Source organism: Thamnophis sirtalis, unplaced genomic scaffold, assembly GCF_051295495.1.
Source record: "Thamnophis sirtalis isolate CommonGarterSnake01/CBP01778 unplaced genomic scaffold, rThaSir2_p1.2 scaffold_4, whole genome shotgun sequence".
NCBI lineage: Eukaryota > Metazoa > Chordata > Lepidosauria > Squamata > Natricidae > Thamnophis > Thamnophis sirtalis.
The window spans coordinates 71,636,639-71,657,190 of NW_028261384.1; the positions used below are offsets into that span (position 1 = coordinate 71,636,639).

Here is a 20,552-nt window from a genome sequence, read left to right on the forward strand (position 1 = left end):
TTAATGACTGCGTGATTCACTTAATAACTGCAGGGATTTGCTTAACAACTGTGGCAAAAATGTACATAAGGCATAACTCACTTAATAACTGCCATTCTTAGCAATGGAAATTTGGAGTTCAATTGTAGTTTCTAAGTTGAGGACTACCTATAGTTTTGGCAGCTTACTTGACAAAATTTTGGAAGGGGTTTGGCATTGTCTTTCTTCAGGCTGAGAAAGAATGATTGGCCTAAGATGACATGTTTAAGGTAAGATTAGAACTCAAAGCCTTCTGATTCCTAGTTATTTGACTTAATTATTATACTAACTCGGCTGTACAGTCTTTTAAAGTTAAGTCAGTCTTGATTACAGCAAAAGCATTTAGACATATACCACTTCATAGTTGTTTTACAGCCCTATCTAAGCGGTTTACAGAGTCAGTATATTGCCCCAAAAATCTGGGTCCTCATTTTGCCTACTTTGGAAGGATGGAAGGCTGAGTCAACCTTGAGCCGGTGAGATTTGAACTACTGAACTGCAGCTAGTATAATTAATTAATTAATTGACAGAATACTTGGTTTGCTGAATCAAATAAAAAGCTTTGGTGAACTTTACATTTTGATAAATATAGAGCTTGTATAGATTTTAAATTCAAAATACTATAATTAATAGTCACAAATAGTTTTTCTACTTCTATAATAGTCTATTGTTTACATGTATAATATGAAATTGTTTTCTGGATATGTCAGCATTTTAGTTTTTGCTAATAACAGTTTAACTGATATTTTCCTAGGGGAAATGGTGGCATTAAAGAAAGTACGGTTGGATAATGAAAAAGAAGGTTTTCCTATTACAGCTATTAGGGAAATAAAAATTCTTCGACAACTAAATCATCCAAGTATAATCAACATGAAAGAAATAGTGACAGATAAAGAAGATGCTTTAGATTTCAAGAAAGATAAAGGTATGTTCATAAACATTATTTTGTCAGTACATAATTGTAAGGTAATTTATAATTGTTTCTGGGAAAAGACTGCTGATTTAAAAAACATGGCAAGTACTGTATTATTTCCATTCTTGCATATAAAAGTAATATGTTAAATACTTTAAACTTTTGCTGCATTAATTCTGTCTTGCACCATGCTAGAACCTGGGAGACTATGAGTCCTGCACCACTTAGGCAAGCAGGCTGCCTAGATAACTTTGGTCAGTCACTCTCAACCCACCATACAAGGTTGTTGAGGGGAAAATAGGAAGATAAAGGAGTATTAGATATGTTCACTGCTTTGAGTTATTTATAAAAAAGAAGAGGGGATAAAATAGATAAATAAAACTTCCTAGTTTCTTTTCATTCTCCTGTGTGCTGCTTGGAGAGTCCAAGCATGGTTTAAATATAGTCTATCTGCCCTAGGACTGAGTAGATTTTTCTTTGACCACGCCTCCTTTGCCTCATTGAGGGCAGTTTAAAAACTCAGTCTGCCCGTCAGGACTAGTTTTGGGGAGCTCTTCAGTCCTTGATAGATAGACTGGAACTCTTTAAGCAATTCACAGTAGATTTAGTATTTTTTATGTTTCTTAGTGTGGTTATTGAGTTAGAATAGGGTTAGAACCTTACTTGAAGTCCAATTTACTTGGAAAGGTTGCTGAGGTGACGGTTGGCAATTCAACCTGCTGCTGGTCACACGCAGCGGTCGGAATAACAGAGATCACTTGTCTTGCGGCTGCCGGCGGGTGCAGGAACGGCAGGAAGGTTTCTGTGTGTTCCTGGCCGATTGACAGCGTCAGGAGCATCCAGAGGGTCCTGCTGTTGCGACGGTGTTTCTGAGCCTCCGAAGAGCGCGGCAGCCATTTTGGAAGCGATGCTTTTCATGCGCTTTTTAACAGCTGCTCATAAGGGCAGGGATGGACATTGAAGTGCTCCTTTTGGCAGCGCAAAGCCGTGGTGGCCATTTTAAGAGCAAAATCGTCCGTCTTCCTTCTGCTTACCTACGGATACTAATTGAAGCAGGAAGAACATCAGAGGCTTCTGTTCAGCAGTGCAAAGCCGCAGCAGCATTTTAAAAGTGTCAAACTGCCCCTTGCTTCAATTCAGCCAGAAACAGATTCCTGGGAATCGTGCCTCACCACCTCAGCGCAGATCGCCGCAGAGGAGTCCTTGGCCCTGTCCAGGGTGCCGGCAGGGCTTTCCTCCCCTTCCAGAGGACTTTTCCTGTTGCAGGAAGGCAGCATTGGAGTGTCCTGGGTGTCTAGCCAGCCTCCAGCTATCAAACAGATCTGCAGAAGCTGCAAAGCCAGCTGGCCAGTGTCAGGTGTCCTTCTCTACTGCAGCTTTGCCTCGCAAGCCAAGAATCCAACCATCTATAGTTCACCATGGCAGATGAAGGGTTGGGGGCACGGGAGAAGCTGGCAGGTCCCTCTTCAAAGTGCAGTAGGCCAGATCCTCCAAAACAAGGGGGGAAAGGGCAGAAGGGTACTGGGGAGAAATCCACCCATTGTTCATCAGGTAGTAAAGGCCCCAGAAAACAGGGCTCTGTCAGCCCTCAGGGCCAAGCCTTGCCTCATGAGTGTGACAAGACTCCAGGCTCATCGACACCCATATCTGAGGAGGGGGAAGTCCCTTCACTCCAGGGCGATCAGTCTCCATCCCTAGATGATAGGGACTCAAAAATTGGGTCTCCTGCAGCCTCCTTGGGATACCTGGATTCCCCCAGTTCTTCCATGAGGGATGAGTTGGAGCCTTTTCAGTGTACCTTACCTGAAGAGGTCTCCTCAGCCCTTGTTAGGCGTAAATGTCACCTGCCTCTTCCAGGTCCAAGCCTGCAGAAGACAAAGACTTTGTTGAGGCAATGCAGCAAAAAGTGTCGAGAGGTGGCAAGGGCCCTAGGGCCGGTCACCACCTCGTTGAGAACAGGGAGCGCAACCCTGACTCACCAGGTACCTCTGTTACAACGGAGGTGTCGGCTTGGGAGGAGGAGGTTGCAGACGAGTTTGAATTATCAGAGGATGAGGATATGCCTCCTGATAAACCCGCCTTCACGGGCCTCTTCAAACCGACGCTACATAAGGCCAGGGCTTCTAAAGAGCTAGGTCCAGCTAAACCTAAGGACAAAGCTGTTGTCCGCTTCCCAGGACCCCAAAGAAGGTCCTGAGGAGACTGCTCCGGATCCAGAACTTATTCCGGTTCCTGACTTGTTCATAGATGTTGTGCAGCGCCAATGGGTGCAGCCAGGAATATTGGCCAATCCTGGGGGGACGGGGACAAAAATTTATATTCCCTGGAAGCTAAAATGGAGGGCATCCTGAAGTTGCCAGAGGTTAATGCCCCAGTGGTCTCCTTGACTTCCAATTCTGCCCTGCCTGCAGAACTCATAGATGGCCTCAAGGCAGAGTACAAGAGGGCGGAAAAAGCCTGCCATAAGATGCACCAGGCAGCCACTTGGGCCATTAAGACTTCAACTTCTGCCTCCTTCTTCACTAGGACTTCCTTACTCTGGCTACGCCAGTTGAGATCTAAACCTCCCTTGGAGGGGTCTAGTTGGCATCACGATCTTAACAAGATCATTACAGCAGTGGAATACTTGCAGATGCCTCATTGACTGCGGCGAAGTTTGCTTCCTGAGCCTTAGTCTCCAATGTAACCTCACGCCATCTGCTACGGCTCCGCCACTGGCAGGCGAATATGAAGGCAAAATGGAAGCTGGCTTCAGCTCCGTTCAAAGGGGGGCATCTCTTCAGAGATTCTTTGGAAAATGTTTTTGATAGAGACGAAAGATAAGTGAAAGATCTTTCTCTACTCACAAAAAGAATGAAAAGAAGGGATCCGGATCCTTCAGGAAACAAACCTTTTGGGCCCAGGATAATGTTCAGGAATCCACCTCATTCTCATATCAGAGGGCCTATACTCAACCTAGTGATAGGAACCAAGACAGGAACTCTTGGAACTCCTTTGGCTCCTGGGGCAGACATCAGCAACAGGGCTCCTTTTGGAAGCCTTTTCGTGGTGGCTCCAACAATTGCCAGTTCAGACGTGGCAAGTGACTGCCAGAGCGACCCTCCCATCGGAGGCTGACTGCAATTCTATGCAGACCAATGGGAGGAGATCACCACGGAGACGTGGATCTTCAACACCATCTGGAGGGGTCTGGTCCTAGAATTTCTGTCATTCCCCCCACGAATGTTTCTTCATTGCCCCATGCCCAAAAACCCCATCAAAAGGTCCCTCATGCAAGCAGAAATCAGCCATCTTCTGCAAAGAAATGCCATGAACCAGGAGGGGAAGGGATTTTATTCCATTCTCTTCCTGGTCCCCAAGAACTCAGGTGGATGGAAGGCCAACTTAAAGTGCCTGAACCAGCATCTGGCCTACAAGCGCTTCAAGATGCAGCCCCTCCAATCCATCCTGGACTGCATAAGGCGAGGGGACTTGTTAACGTCCATTGATCTGAAAATGGCTTATCTGCATGTGCCCATCCACGCATCGCACAGAAGGTTCCTGCGGTTTCACTACGACGGGAGGCACTATCAGTACAGGGCTGTGCCCTTTGGCCTCTTGTCCACTCCTAGGACCTTTATCAAGCTTCTTGCAGCGGTAGCAGCTCACCTTCGCTCCCGCCCCATACGCCTGGAATGTTACCTAGCCAACATCATAATTCAGTCAATGATTCGTTGCCAGGCTCTAATAGACGTGTGAATCACCATACGCACCCTACAGAACCATGGGTTTTCAGTGAATCGAAAGAAGAGTCATCTAGAACTGACAACTCACATTCAGCACCTGGGCACCATAATAGACTCTGTCTCTTGCAAGGTGTTTCTGTCCCAGATCGCCTACGCAATCTACGAAACAGAATACGCCAATGTTGCCGGCTCTGGTCCATACCGATTGTTCAACTATCCCAGCTTCTCAGGATCATGATATTTTGCCTAAAGATAGTTCCCTGGCTAGACTGCATGCCTGGGAGCTACAATGGTTCTTACTTCCAATGCAATGTCAAAGACCAGCAATTCGCCCAGACGAGTTTGGCTTCTGCTGAAGGTGCTCCGCTCCCTCAGGTGGTGGCAATCGGCATCAGTCCAGCAGGGGCGACAGTTTAAGGAACCCAAAAGAATCGTCGTCACCTTGGATGCCAGTCTCTACGGCTGAGGGGCACATTGCCAAGGTCAGCTGACGTAAGGCAGGTGATCACAGACAGAGTCTCATCGAAGCATAAATTGGCTGGAGCTGAGAGCAGCCAGACTGGCACTGCATTCCTTCTCAACATGACTGGTTGGTCACCATGTACTGTTACTGACAGACAACATTGCGACAAAGGCCCACATAAATTGGCAGGGCGGCACCCTCTCCAAGAGATTCATGGCAGAGGCAGAGTCCCTGGGTCGTAGGGTGGAACACCACTTAACGTCAATCAGCGGATCATATATCCGGGTCAAGCCACGTAAGAGCAGACTGGCTAAGTCGACAGACGATCGACAACTCTGAGTGGCGTCTACATCCCACTCTTTTCCGGTATATTGTGAGGCGGTTCGGTCAACCACAAGTCGACCTATTCGCAACTCAAGTCAACACTCAACTGCCAAGATTCTTTTCCTGTTACCACTCGGCCCAGGCAGAGGGGATAGATGTGCTGAGATCCAAGTGGCCTCCAGGCCTCCTCTCTGCTTTCCCACCCCTGCCGCTCATTCCGCAGATGATCACCAAGCTCCTGGCGGAGGAGGCGGAGATTATACTGGTAGCTCCACATTGGCCCAGGAGGTCCTGGTACATGGATCTGATCGATCTTTCCATAGAGAAGCCATGGAGGATTCCTCAGGAGCAGATCTCCCTCAACCAGGAGGTTGTCAGTCATCCGGACCCCCAGTGGCTTCAACTAGCCGTCTGACACTTGAGGGGGAGCTCCTGAGGAAACAAAATCTTTCCGACAAGGTCATCCAGACCATTCAAACGTCCAGAAGACCATCCACAACACCCCTATAGGGCGTGACCTCGGCCGCGTTTTCCACCTGGTGCAAAGGACGTGACATTGTGGATGTTTCAGCATCCATATCCCAACTTCTGGACTTCCTTCAAGAGGGTTGGACAAAGGGTTGATGCCCATAGGGGTGGTTGAGGGAACCACGGCCATGGGAGTGGGTCGGAGGGAGTGGGTCGGAGCATTACGGTCGTAACGGGGAGGGGCAGATATGGCGGGGACTTTGGGGCAGGCCATTACCGGGGAAGGAGGGTTCGCTACGTCACAGAGATCCCTCCTTCCGGCCCTATGAGTCCCACTCCGAGGACTCCACCCTTGCAGATCCAGCCGAGGCACAAGAGGATGAATTGGTAGATCACCCCTGGGTTGAGTTTCAGGATGTTGCCCCCGGGGACGTGGACAAGGCCATGAGGGCTGTGAGTGCCTCCACCTGCGTACTGGACCCGTGTCCCTCCTGGCTGGTTGCTAACAGCAGTGAGGTGACACGAGGCTGGATCCAGGCGGTTGTTGCCGCCTCCCTTCGGGAGGGGCACTTCCCCACCGCACTTAAAGCGGCGGTGGTGAGACCCCTCCTGAAGAAACCATCCTTGGATCCAGCTGTACTTAACAACTATCGTCCAGTCTCCAACCTCCCCTTCGTAGGGAAGGTTGTTGAGAAGGTGGTGGCCTTCCAGCTTCAACGGTCCTTGAAGGAAGCCAGTTACCTTGACCCCTTCCAGTCGGGCTTCAGACCTGGTTACAGCACAGAAACCCCTTTGGTCGCATTGACCGATGATCTCTGGAGAGCCAGGGATGGAGGTCATGCCTCCATCCTGGTTCTCCTTGATCTCTCAGCGGCTTTCGATACCATCGACCATGGTATCCTTCTGCGACGACTGCGGGAGGTGGGGGTGGGAGGCACTGTTTTACAGTGGTTCTCCTCCTACCTCTCGGACAGGTCGCAGTCGGTGTTAGTTGGGGGGCAGAGATCGACCCCTAGGCCCCTAACATATGGGGTGCCGCAGGGTTCGGTCTTATCCCCCCTACTATTTAACATCTACATGAAACCGCTGGGCGAGATCATTCGGAGGCACGGGATAAGATACCACCAATATGCGGATGATACGCAGCTGTATCTGTCCGCCCCGTGCCAACTCAATGAAGCGGTGGACGTGATGAACCGGGGTCTTGAAGCCGTTAGGGACTGGATGAGGGCTAACAAGCTTGTACTCAACCCGGAGAAAACCGAGTGGCTGTTGTGTTTCCCTCCCAATAATTTGGTTAGTGCTCCATCACTCAGGCTGGGGGGTCAAATTTTATACCCCTCAGAGAGGGTTCGCAACTTGGGAGTCCTCCTGGACCCACAGCTGACCTTCGACCACCATCTGACGGCTATGACCAGGGGGGCATTTGCCCAGGTTCGCCTGGTGCGCCAGTTGCGACCCTACCTGAACCGGGAGGCTCTCACAACAGTCACTCGGGCCCTTGTGACCTCTAGGCTGGAATACTGCAACGTGCTCTACATGGGGCTGCCCTTGAAGAGCATCCGGCGACTTCAACTAGTCCAGAATGCGGCCGCGCGAGTGATTGTGGGTGCACCTCGGTTCGCCCACATAACACCTATCCTCCGCGAGCTGCGCTGGCTACCTGTTGATCTCCGGGTGCGCTTCAAGGTCCTACTTACCACCCATAAAGCCCCTCATGGCAGTGGATCTGCGTACTTGAGAGACCGCCTCCTGCCAATTACCTCCTCGCGACCTATTCGATTGCACAGATTAGGCCTCCTCCAAGTTCCATCTGCCAGTCAGTGTCGACTGGCAACTACGCGGAGGAGAGCCTTTTCAGTAGTAGCTCCGACCCTATGGAACGATCTCCCCGTGGAGATTCGTACCCTCACCACCCTCCAGACTTTCCGCGCAGCCCTCAAGACCTGGCTATCCCGTCAGGCCTGGGGATAAAGATCGTAATCTGTCCCCACCCGAATGATGAATGTTGTGTTTTATTTTTTACTTGCACTGTTTTCATGTTTAGTGTTTTATTGTCTTGTATCCCCTTCCCTATAAATTGTAAGCTGCCCTGAGCCCCTCAGGGAAAAGGGCGGCCTATAAATAATAAACTCAAAAAAAAAAAAAAAACCTCAAAAAACACTCTCCATCACCAGTTTGCGGCTTTGTCCGCCATACTGGCTAGAGACACTCATCAGTCCCTGAGTCAACATCCTCAGGTCAGGAATGTCCTGAAGGGTGCATCCAACATCTGCCCTCAGGCCATACACAGGTATCCTTCCTGGAACTTACTTTTTGTTCTGCGAGCCCTGACGAGCACTCCCTTTGAGCCGATTTGAACTGCCAGTTTCCGGCACTTGACTCTTAAAACTGCCTTCTTAGTAGCAATCACTTCTGCTAGGAGGGTATCAGAGATAGCAGTGCTTTCTGTCAGGGAGTAACTGTGTATCCATCACAACCGGGTCATCCTTCGACTCGATCCTTCCTTCATACCGAAGATGAATACTCAATTTCACAGGACCCAAGAGGTGATCCTCCTGAACTTTTGCCCCAGACCTAAGCATCCAAAGGAACGTTCCTGACATAAGCTAGACATTTGAAGAGCGGTTCGCATATACATCAAAAGGACCAAAGAATTCAGACGCTCTGAGTCCTTTTTTGTGTCATTTCAGCCTAGGTCTCTAGGCCGCAGGGCTTCTTCTTTCACCATTGGACGTTGGCTGCAGGCCTGTATAAAAATGACTTATGAACACCAAGGCAGGGCCGTACCAGGTCGAGTGACAGCACACTCTATAAGGAGCGCGGCCACTACAGCAGCCTGGGCGATGCAAGCTTCCATTGACATTTGCAGAGCGGCTATGTGGGCGTCTCCCACAGAATTCATCAGAAATTATAAAATTGACACCTTTGCCTCAGCTGAAGCCTCCTTTGGAAGACGTGTTTTACAGCAAGTTGCCTCGGCTCCCAACAATCTGGACATGACTTCTCCCCCCCCCCCCCCCCGGGACACAATAGTTTGGATATGTCCCATGTTTGGACTCTCCAAGCAGCGCACAGGAAAATGACTGTTGGCTTACCTGAACTGTCATTTTGTGGGCATTGTTGAAGAGTCCAAACCCGCCCAGGGTTTATTGTAGTGTCCAAGATTCTGCATCATGATCAAGGTATAGGAAGGGCATCCTATAGCGGACAAGACTTGGTTTTTAAACTGCCCTCATTGAGGTAAAGGAGGTGTGTTCAGTCCTAGGGCAGATAGACTGTATTTAACCCATGCTTGGACTCTCCCGCAGTGCCCAGAGAACGACCGTTCAGGTAAGCCAACGGTTATTTTGTTGGCTTTATTTATTATATGTTTTACAGGAAGTGCTTGACTTATGAGGGATTGCTTGGCCACCTTTCGAAGTTATGATGCATACCCCCTACCTCTGAAAGCTACTTATGAACAAACTTTGAAGTTAAAATTGCTGTAGTGCCCTTATGTTCATTTGTCCTTATCACCAACTGCAGGGATGCTATAGCAGCCCCCCCCCCACCGCTCCCGCACCTGCCTCCGCCTTATTCTGCCCTGCTGTGTTTCCACAAACCTTGAGTCCGCTTTCCAGTCCACTGGGTTCACAACCTTCTGTCATTGATTTACCTTTCAAAGATCTCCAGAGCTTGTGTTAGGGGGCCCTAAGCTTCCCTGGACTCAACAGCTGTATTCTGGAAACAGCTACCATTTTTGGAGTGGGTGCAAGGAATTGTGGCTGCTCTAAAAATTGCAACTGCTTCCAGAATAAAACCATGCAGCCTAGGAACAGACCAATCTGCTCTATTTCCTGAAAACATGTCTGGATATTTTTGAAGCATTCCAGAGAAGCATTCATGTTAGAAAAACAGAGTAAATTGTGAACATAGTAGTCTTCTTTGCTTTCCTAATGTCAGCTCTGGAACTCTCCAGAACACTCTGGTGACACATTAGGGTAGCAGAGCCGACACCAACGGAGCAGTGTATTTTAAGCTCCAGAGCTTTTCAGAGCACTCTGGAGATTGTTAGGAAAGCAGAACATACTGAAATGGGTGGAGGGAGTGGAAGGGATGGGGCTTGGTGGGATGGGAAGGAATACCAAGGTCTGAGGTGACCTGGTGGTGGTGGTGGTGAACAAAAATCAGGCCTAAGGCCTGCGGGGTCCCTGAATCACAGGAAATGGATCACAAGGTGCCTTGGGTTAAGGGAAGGCATTGGAAGGCCTGGACCAGGTAGGTCTGGGCTTATGCTGGGACTTCCAGGGCCTTCCTTATCTTTGGGGCACCTCATGTTCTGCTTAATGACCCGTGCAATTGCTTAATGACTAATCAGGGAAAAAAGATATGGAGGCATTAAGCAAGGCAATGACATGGTCATTTCGCTTACTGACCATCATGACTTGCAACTGTAAAAGGCAGGTTCCATTACAATCATGAGTGGAGGATTAGCTGTATTGAAATATTTTATCATACTGTGTGTCAACTAGTAAAGAATTTTAAGGAAAGGAAAAGAATCACAGATGCTACAAAGCTCCCAAAAATACAATTTATAATAATAATTCATAGTACAAGAAAAAGACAGAAAAATATCAGGTTAATACATGAAAGTTTATATATGAAAAAAAAGATTAATTCATAATTCATGTTATTTTTGATGCAATAAAATGGGCCTGCTTTAATATTTTAAATAGGGAAATAATTATTAACATTCATATCAATACAGGATTAGAAGCAATCCTTTCTCCATATTGGAGATAGCATTCAGGAATGGGTTAACTCAGTCCAACATCCAATTGTACTAAGTCTACAATCTGTGATGACATGTCTCCTCTGGTAGCTCCTCCTAGCTTTTAGTCTTTTCTAGGACTGGACATGTTAATTGCCTCTCTTCTAGATTAATTGTGGAAAAATTAAAACCTTTTCAGCATTAGTAGGCTGCTCTATACTTTAGCATCCAAAAGAGCAGCCTTTTATTCCAGCGAAAGGAGGTTTCTCCTCTTCTCCAACACAGGCCCAGGCCTCCATTGCATTGTGGCACCATTTCCTAATATTAATGCCAATGGGCGCCATTTTGAATAGGAGTGAAAAGCGGCAGCCACCATTTTGGATCAGCATTTTTCTTACCATGCTATAAAAGAAGACAGGTGAGCACTAAATAAAGACCTTGCCTTGTCCCACTTTCACTGAGCCACCAAACAGGTCAACGTGCTACAGGGGGACTCCTTCTCTGGCCACTGCAGCTGCCATGTGGCAACCCGCAATGGCGACCTCCGCAACAGGGGACTCAGCCTTGGCGACTGAAACCCCTCGCAGCTCTTGCCCTCAGAGCAGGCTATCTGCAGGGTCCTCGGGAGCGAGGCCTGCTCGCAAGCGGGTGGTTCCAGAACCTAATCCTAAGGGGCATGCTCCAGAGGCCTCCAAAGCCACCCAACGGGGGGGGGGGGGAGCCGACTTCACAAGGTCCTGGACAGGGAGTTTCAAAAAGCCCAGAGGGCGGCAGCCAGACAGGTCTCAGAATCAGCATTCTTGGAGCAGGGCAGCCGTCATCTGTTTGCGGATGCTCAAGAATCCTACCCATGTCCCCAGTGGGATGCTCTATCTCCCGACAGTGAGGAGGAGCCTCCCTCCCCTGCCCTATCTGATCCCCCAGAGGAACCCAGGGTTTTCTCCGACTTTGTCCCAAGTAGGAATGTCTCCGTGGGGTACAGAAGTCTTTCCCCAGGAGCTCCTGCTCAAATACCATCACAAGTTCCAGGCATCAGCAACCATCAGATATCAATCCACCCCCAGCTATGGCAGCTATCACTTCCCAGACTATCAGGCAGGGAATAGAGGCTGTGTTTCAATATAGGCCCAGCCCTGGGTCATCTGAGAAACATAAGTTCAGGGATCAGAGAGAGCCGCGGCATTCTCGAGAGACCAGGCCATCTCAGGATCAACTTCCTTTCATTTCCCCCAGTCAGGCCTCCCTATTTGGAGAGGAAGAGGAACCCTACAGGGATTCTGACTTGTCTGGCCAACCGGCCTTTGTGGACCTCTTTAAGCCATCCTTGTTCCATTCCCCCCTGTTTAAGGCCAGGAAAGTGGCCAATATGGGAAGTTCTCAACCTAGACAGGAATCCTCAGCTGGAGAACAAATTGACCCTCTTAATTACCAAACTGGCTGTGGAAAAAGAGGTGGTTCCATCCCCCAAATTATTCTTAGACATTGTCCAGTGGCAATAGGTTTCTCCGTGATCCAGTCCAGTGCTACTAACCTCAGGCCCCCGGTCATTCATAGGTATCCAACTTGGGACTTGATCAAAGTATTGGACACCCTTACTATTTGAGCCCTTGAGGTCCACCTGCCTGCGCTATCTTACTCTCAAGGTAGTGTTCATGGTGGCCATAACATCGGCCAGGTGGGTGTCTGAACTAGCGGCCCTGTCCGTGAGACAGGACCTCTGTGTATTCCATACGGACAGGGTAGTGCTAAGGCTGGACCAGGCCTTTGTCCCAAAAGTGAACACTAGGTTCTATAGGGCCCAAGAACTGGTACTACTAAATTTCTGTCCCGCACCAGCTCACCAGTTAGAGTGCAAGTGGTACACGTTAGATGTTTGCCGAGCCCTCCCTATTTACATCAGGAGGACCTCTGATCATACACTCTCAGAGGCCTTGTTTGTTTCCTTCCAACCAGCCACAATAGGAAACATGGCTACTTCATCTTCTCTGGGTCGTTGGATCAGGACCTGCATTGCCAAATCCTATGAAGTACAGTCGTTACCTCCACTGTGACACATTACAGCTCATTCCACCAGGAGTGTTGCCATGACTGCAGCTTGGGCAACACAGGCTTCAATTGAAGAGGTCTGTCAGGTGGCCACCTGGACCTCTCCGTCTCCATTTATTTGCCATTACAAATATGCGTCGTCATCAACTGCTTTCAGCAGAAGGGTCCTTCAACATGTGCACAGACCAGGGAGTCTTGGCTCAGACAACGGCCCACTCGTAAGGACAAGTCGGGCTTTGATATGTCCCATTCCTGGCTACTGTCTCCACCAACTATGGAGAGTGGGCGTTGGACTTACCTGAGACACCCATTTTCCTGTAGATGTGACGGGAGGGGCTGCAGCTGGGTTTAGTCACAGCCTGATTGGTACATAGACCGAGGAAAATTTCTTAAAGTATCCTTCCTTCCCTATTGGCTCCCAGTTTCCTCTCAGTCTTTGGTCCAAGCACTAGCTTTGGCTCCTTTGAGGTAATTGTTTATTGATAGCTATATTAATAATTCAATTGATTGGATATTCTAAATTCCAAAGTTTTTGACTGCTGGCCATAGAGACTGATCTGTCAGCCTCAGAAGGAGATAGGAGTGCTCTGGTCTCCTATCTCTGGGCCTGGGAGAGCCCTGCCCAGTCCCTGGGTGCACGGGGTGACAGGCTCCCACTTTGCAGCCAAGATCATTTCAGAGGCGGCAGCATGGGCGGTGGCTCAGCTTTAGCCTCACAGCTCCTACACTTGGGATTTCACCTAAGGAGCGCTGTGGTTTTAAAAGCCTTGCCGCGGCTTTAAAAGCCTTGTTGCGGCTTCTAAGGACTTGCCACGGCTTCAACAGCCTCGCCACAGCTTCAACAGCCTCGCCACAGCTTCAAAGGCATGCCGCTAATTGGAACTGCCGCCGTGGCTTTAAATCAGTGTGCCGTGGGTTGGATAAAAGCTGTGGCTCCAGAGACAGCGCTGCAGCTTGTAATCAGCGCCACGACTTCCAAATTGATTATCTGGCCGGAAAGAGTTAGCGGGGAAGGAATTGGCTCATCGCGAGGTGGCTTCCTCGGAGCCATTTATACCAGGTGGATTCCTCTTCTTCCACGAGGCGCGGCGGCCATTTTGGGGTGACCTCATGGAAGTGGCCATTGTGCAGCAGCAGCCTGCATTGTGGCCATAAATTGAGACTGGCAGGACACCTCTTCTCCATTCTGCAGCCTGCAGTGCAGCCATAGATCGAGGCCGGCAAGTTTTCTGCGCAGTTCCCTCCAGGCACAAGCCACGTGAGTGAGGCATGGCCTCCACAGCCCCTGAATCAACACAAGCCCCTATGGGAGTCCTAAGTGAGGTGGCAGAGGAAGCCAGGGCAGACTAAGAACCAGGGCAGCGGCCTCCAGGCCATCTGTTGACCAGTGCCCTTCTAGAGCTGCTGTGAGAGATGAGTTAAGAAGGCTTTGGAAAAACGAGTGGCCAGGGCAGAGAAACAAGCACAGTCTGCTAGACCCGAATCTCCTTGCAGATCCAGGTCCCCAGTGAGACCCAGCCCTCATTACTCTGCCTCACCTCCCAGAGGCTTTAGCCCTTCTTCCCCTTCTATCTCCCCTGCTAGGCCTCACAGGCAGGTAGTTTCTCCTTCTCCCCCCAACTCTCTGAGATTGTATAGGGAGGGGGAAGGGATCCATTGGAAGAGGGATCTCAGGACTACATTCCTACTTCACACCTAGCCCCCCCCCCGGGCCCCTCAACCCTTGGGCCTTCGGATGAGGACCTAGATGACTGAGCTCCTGCCTGAAAGCATCAGGAGGCTCATTTCCTCTGCAATCACTAAAGGCATCGCCTCAGGCCTTTCCCAACTGGAATGCTCTTTGCAGTGGGTGGCAAGGCCTCATTCTGTCGCCAGGCACTCCAGATCACCATCCTCTTCTCAGGGTCAAGGTCCACCTAGGCCCCCTTCTCCATCGGTGGTTAACGAGAGCTCAGTACTGGGGGAGAGTGCACATCTGGACTTGGGGTTTTCTGAGGATCCCTCCTGGATCCCCCAGCATTCCCTGGCCTCTTTGGACCCCCAGCCTCTTTGGACCCCCAGCATTCAAACCCCTCCTGCATAAGGCAAAAAAGACTAAGATTGGTACAGGGGCTCCACCAACACAAGCATCCCAACCTGGCTATGTTTATAAATCCCAATACGGATAAGGAGGAAGTCCCAGCCCTGCCACTGTTTCTAGAAATGGTCAAAAACTAGTGGGTTCGGCCTTCCTCTTTGCCCAACCCTGGGAGTAATGATTGCCACTTCTACAATATGGAGCAAGCTTTCTCTCAGGCCCTTCAATTGCCAATGGTGGACGCTCACATTGCTCTTCTCACTAACGCTTCTACTATAGTCTCCGGGGATGTGGCTGATAAACTAAAGTCTAAGGACAAGCGTGTGGAACTTACTTTATGTAAGAATTTCAATGCTTCCGCCTGGGCTATTAACTCGGTCACTGCTGCTTCCTATTTTAATCGCACCACTGTAATGTGGCTGCGCCAGTTACAGGACTGCATCCCAATCCAGGATGAGCGTCTTCACCAAGACCTCACCAAAATTATCTCGGCCATGCAGTTTTCGGCAGATGGCACTCTACATTCTATCAAATTTTCATCCAGGGCATTGTCCACCTCAGTAACATGCAGGCGCCTTTTGTGGCTTCGCAACTGGCAAATGGACAAGTCCAAATGGAATTTGGCAGTGGCCCCTTACACTGATCCCAATCTCTTCGGGGAATCGCTTGACCCGATTCTCGTGGAGAACAAAGATAAGAAGGTCCTATCCTCTAACACCAAGAAGCCAGAGTCCTGTCCAGCTTCTTACCGTAGACCTTCCTCTTATCGGCCACCTGACCTGGATTATCGCCAGCAGCGATACACCCCTTATAGGTCCGACGGGCAAAATCACTTCCCCTTCTATCAGGATAGGGGTAGGTACCAGGGTCAGTCCAAACGGCCCTTTCGTGGGGGATGGTGGCCGCCCCTTCCACAGAGGGAAATGACTCCAACCAGAGTCGGCCCATCAGTGGCTGCTTAGTGTCCTTTGTGGATCAGTGGGACCAGGTAACGTCGGATGCTTGGGTCAGATCCACCATCAGGGACGGCCTCCAAATAGAATTTCTCTCCCTTCCCCCGACGCTCTTCAGGACCTTCCCCCCGTCCAGGGACCTGAATGACGTCACCTAATAAGTCTGGCCATTCAACACCTGCTGGACATTCAGGCGGTGGAACTGGTCCCGATGGAGGAGTACGGGTTGGGTCTATACTTCAACCTATTCGTTGTCCCAAAGTGCTCAGGGGGATGGAGGGCAGTTTTGGACGTAAAGCACCTCAACTCTTACCTGGTTTACCGGCACTTCAAAATGTCATCTCTCAGGAGGAGCCAATATCGCAACGATACATCTTGTGGACTCGACAGTCCGAGTCTGCTGATGACACTTTTGCTCGTGGACGGTCCGGTAGGACCTAAACCGTCTCGAAGAGATGGTGACTAGGAAGACAAAACCTTGCTGGTCGCAGGGACATCGCAAAGTCCCTGATTGACCAAAGGGAAGCGTTTCCAACTGGCAGCAAACAGGCAGCCCCCAGGCTGACAAAGTTGGAGATGGCTCCTGAAGGAAAAGAAGAAGTGAAAGTGTTCCATCTGGTGAGGTTTTTCTTTCTTACTTTCAGAAGACTGCCCTAAGAAACCTTTTTTAAAAAAAGATAAATTAGTCCTCTAAGTAAGAATAAAGCGGCGAATTTAATCCTTTTTGGACTGCCTTAGAAAGTTTTTTGCTCTTGCTTGTAACGATGTTTTGTGGATTGAAGTGATTGCAACGTTCCCTGTTTTTCCGTTTGAAGTAAATGGACTGATCTTTTTCTTCTATTTTTTACTACCTTAATTCTTTTGGCTTAAACTAAAACTTTTTTTTATTTTAACAAATTCCTCCTTCTATTTGTTATAAAAATACATTAAAGATACTTAAAGAAAAATTATTAAAAAAAGTTGAATCTGCCATTCGGAAGCCTGAGTCTGAAGTTTTTTTTCTTGAAACAATGTATCCTTTGTTTATTCATATTTGACTTCACTGACTTTGTAATGGAAGGGTTTGGAACTTGTTTATAAAACCTGATAAAGACTCAAAGGCACGAACAGTGTTTTGCAAGTGCTCTTGGAAAATATTTTGGCAAGAGAAGGAAAAGGAAAGAAAAAGACAAGAACCCTTCCACTTTGAAAACCACAAAAGAACTTGTGCTTAAGATTTAAAATAAATATAGATATATTCTTTAAAAATAATTGACAGGCTAGAGTGGCAGTGATTATCAGATTCCTCTTTTTCTTTTTCTTTATGTTTTTTTTTCTTTTGGAAAAATGGATCAATATTCAGATGAGGAAAACTTAAAATTTCAAAACATCCTGGCTGGCCTTCAAAACATTTTAGAAGGATTTGAGAGATTTGACAAGAAATTGGACAGACTATTGGGTATCACAGCAAAAGATGATGGGGTTAGAGCCCCCAAAATTAAAGAAGAGAATGAAAATACAGAAAACAAAGACAAAATAGTAGATGAACTCATTAATGGAGTAAATGTGAGTGAAAGTGGAAAGAAGGGAAGCTGGAAAAGTGACTGACAATTTGGAGTTTTATCCCAAATCCCAAGGTGCAGGAGAAAAAAAAAGAGCAAAAAGGATGGATTTAAGAAGACAAATCTATCCAGAAATAAGTTTGATAACCAAAGTTAAGCTTATGTTAATAACAATTCAAGGGCAACGAAACTACATGAGAGATCTTCTACGCTACAAAGTGCAGAGAGAAGTTCAAAACTATGGAAAGGAACTGAAAAGAGAATTGACACAACAGCTGGTGAGAGAGATAAGACCATTTTGCTATTGGAAAGATACTGACTGATAATGCTAGTTGATGATGAAAAGTTAGCTAATTTTTGATGATTAATAAGTAGGGATTTTAATATTTTGTAGACTTTTAGATTATCATTGAATGTTTATTCATTAACATATAATTTACTATGATATTAATAATGAAATGATAACCTTAATTAGGATAAATAATCGGGCCATAAATTGTAAATTGGGATCTGGCGAAAAGACTTATAAATCTTATTAACAAAATTTTGTTTAGATCTTGTTATGAAGGTATAATCAATCTGGGTCAGAAGAGAGGAGACATGACACAAATAGCAAATAATTCCTTTTTTTAAACTATAATAATAATAATAATAATAATAATAATAATAATAATAATAATAATAATGATGAAATGTTAATGGATACTTTTGGTGATTATTAATTAGAAATGTTAACATCACTTAGATCTGTCTTAGATTTTAAATGTTTAAATTGTTTTTGTTTTTTATTGAAAATTTTTGAAAAAAAGACTTTTAAAATATTTATCTCCCCTCCCCACCCGAGCCCAACCCGCCCCAACCTCCCCCCCTCCGGCTTCCCAGAACAGATACAGGGTATAAATCTTTAAAAAGATATTCTAACATAAACTTAAAGAAAGTTAGTATCATCTTTCATTTGAGCTTTAACTCCTCTTTTGTAAGTCTAACTCTAAACAAATTATAACATTCCTCGCTTTTTCAGTCATAAACTATCTGGAATTTCTTAGTCCCGTATTTATTTGGAATATACTCAATCCATCTTCTCTACTCCAGTTTATATTTCTCATTTGAGTGGTCCTAAAGATATGCTGATATTTTAGCCATCTCTGCTAAATTTGTTACTTTTAATGTCCATTCTTGTATAGTAGGCAAATCTTCCTTCTTCCAGTATTGTGCCACCAACAGTCTTGCTGCCATTATTAAGTACAAAATCAAATTAGTCTCTATAACAGTACAATCAGTAGTTATACCTAACAAAAATAACTGAGGAGTAAACTTTAAGAACATTTTGCATAATCCACCATATTTTTATCCAAAATGCTTTAACCTTTTTACAAGTCCACCATATATGGTAATATGTAGCACCAACACAATCACATCTCCAGCATTTAGGTTGTAAATTCGGATACATACAGGCCAGTTTTTTAGGATCTAAGTGCCATCTATAAAACATCTTATAAAAGTTCTCTCTCAAATTCTGGGCTTGTGTGAATTTTACATTTCTTACCCATATCTTTCCCCATGTATCCAACATTATTGGTTCTTCAAAATTTTGTGCCCACTTTATCATATAATCTTTGACTAATTCTGTTTCTGAATCCATTTCTATTAATACATTATATAATCTTTTTATATGCATTTGAGTTTGATCCCTAATTTGTTTTAATAAATTATCCTCATTTTGTGTAAAGCCAATTTTTTTATCTTTTTTCCATCTGGCCTGTAACTGTCTATACTGAAACCATGTTTGAATTACCTTTTCCTCTTTTAGTATATTCAAGGGTTTTAGCTGTAATACGCCTCTTTCTATAGTGAGAAGTTGTCTGTATGTAGTTATAGCCTGTTTTGTACTATACTTATGTACTCTGTTGCATGTTTGGGAATTACCCACATAGGTATCTTGTCATTTAGTTTATGTTGATATTTTTTCCAGACCTGCAGTAGAGCACTCCTTAAGATATGACTTTTGTAATTCTTATCCACCTTCTTGTCATATAACAGAAAAGCATGCCAACCATATACCACATCATACCCTTCGATATTAAGTATTCTATCATCTGTTGAGTTAATCCAATCACTGATTAGTGATAAAACTACTGCTTCATAATATAATTTTAGACTTGGCAATTTTAAACCTCCTCTCTCCTGTACATCTTGCATTATCTTAAGTTTTATTCTCTGCTTCTTCCCTGCCCAAACACATTTATTAATACCCTTCTGCCATTCTAGCAAATTTGCATCTTTTTAAAGTATTGGTATCATTTGAAAAAGAAATAGAAATTTAGGCAAAACATTCATTTTCACTGCTGCTATTCTTCCCAACAAAGATAATTGTAATTCTTTCCAATTTTTCATCTCTGCCTGTATACTATGCCATAGTGGCTCATAATTATACTTATATGGTTTCCCGTTTGAGGTTGAAATATAGACTCCTAGATATTTAACCTTTTTAACTATTTCACATCCTGTCATTTTTTCTAAATCTTCCCTTTGATTAGTGTTCATATTTTTAACTAGCATCTTTGTTTTTCCTAGGTTAATTTTAAATCCAGATATTTGGCCATATTGATTAATCATATTCATTAAAACCTTGATAGATTTGTTTGGTTGGGTTAATGTTATAACCAAGTCATCCGCAAATGCATGTAGTCGATATTCTTGATGCCTAATCTTGATTCCCTGTAAATCATCTGATCCCTGTATTTTACTCAACAATAATTCCAGGGTTATAATAAACAATAATGGTGATAGTGGGCAACCCTATCTTGTACCTTTTTCAATTTTAAATGGTTCTGACTATAATTTGGGCTGTTCCTGATATATTGCTTTAATTGATTGTAGAAAATACTCTCCTACTTGCATCTTTTGCATTGTTTTCATTAAAAATTGCCGATTCACTCGATCAAAGGCTTTCTCGGCATCTAAAAATATAAGTGCTGCGGGGATTTGATTATTCTTTCCCAAATATTCCAATATATTAACAATTTGTCTTACATTACTTCTCATTTGTCTCCCTTGTATAAAACCGGTTTGATCATTATGAATCAGTTGCTGAATAACCAACATTAACCGATTCGTTAATATTTTTGTAAAAAAATTTGTAATCTATATTAAGTAATGATATAGGTCTATAATTTTTTGGTTGACTAAGATCTTGATCTTCTTTAGGTATCAGAGATATGAAAGCTGTATTCCAAGATGGGGGCACCTTCTCTTCCACTTGGATTTTATT

The 20,552-nt window shown here is 45.9% G+C and overlaps 1 protein-coding gene across 1 annotated transcript in view; it reads left to right on the forward strand.

Annotated features, from left to right (window-relative positions):
• The window catches only part of CDK13 (cyclin dependent kinase 13), a 107,328-nt gene that overhangs the window by 29,873 nt on the left and 56,903 nt on the right, over positions 1–20,552 (forward strand). The window contains exon 5 of the mRNA XM_087713109.1: positions 773–943. Within this exon, the coding sequence (XP_087569235.1) occupies positions 773–943 (171 nt within the window). The remainder of the gene's footprint in view (positions 1–772; positions 944–20,552) is intronic.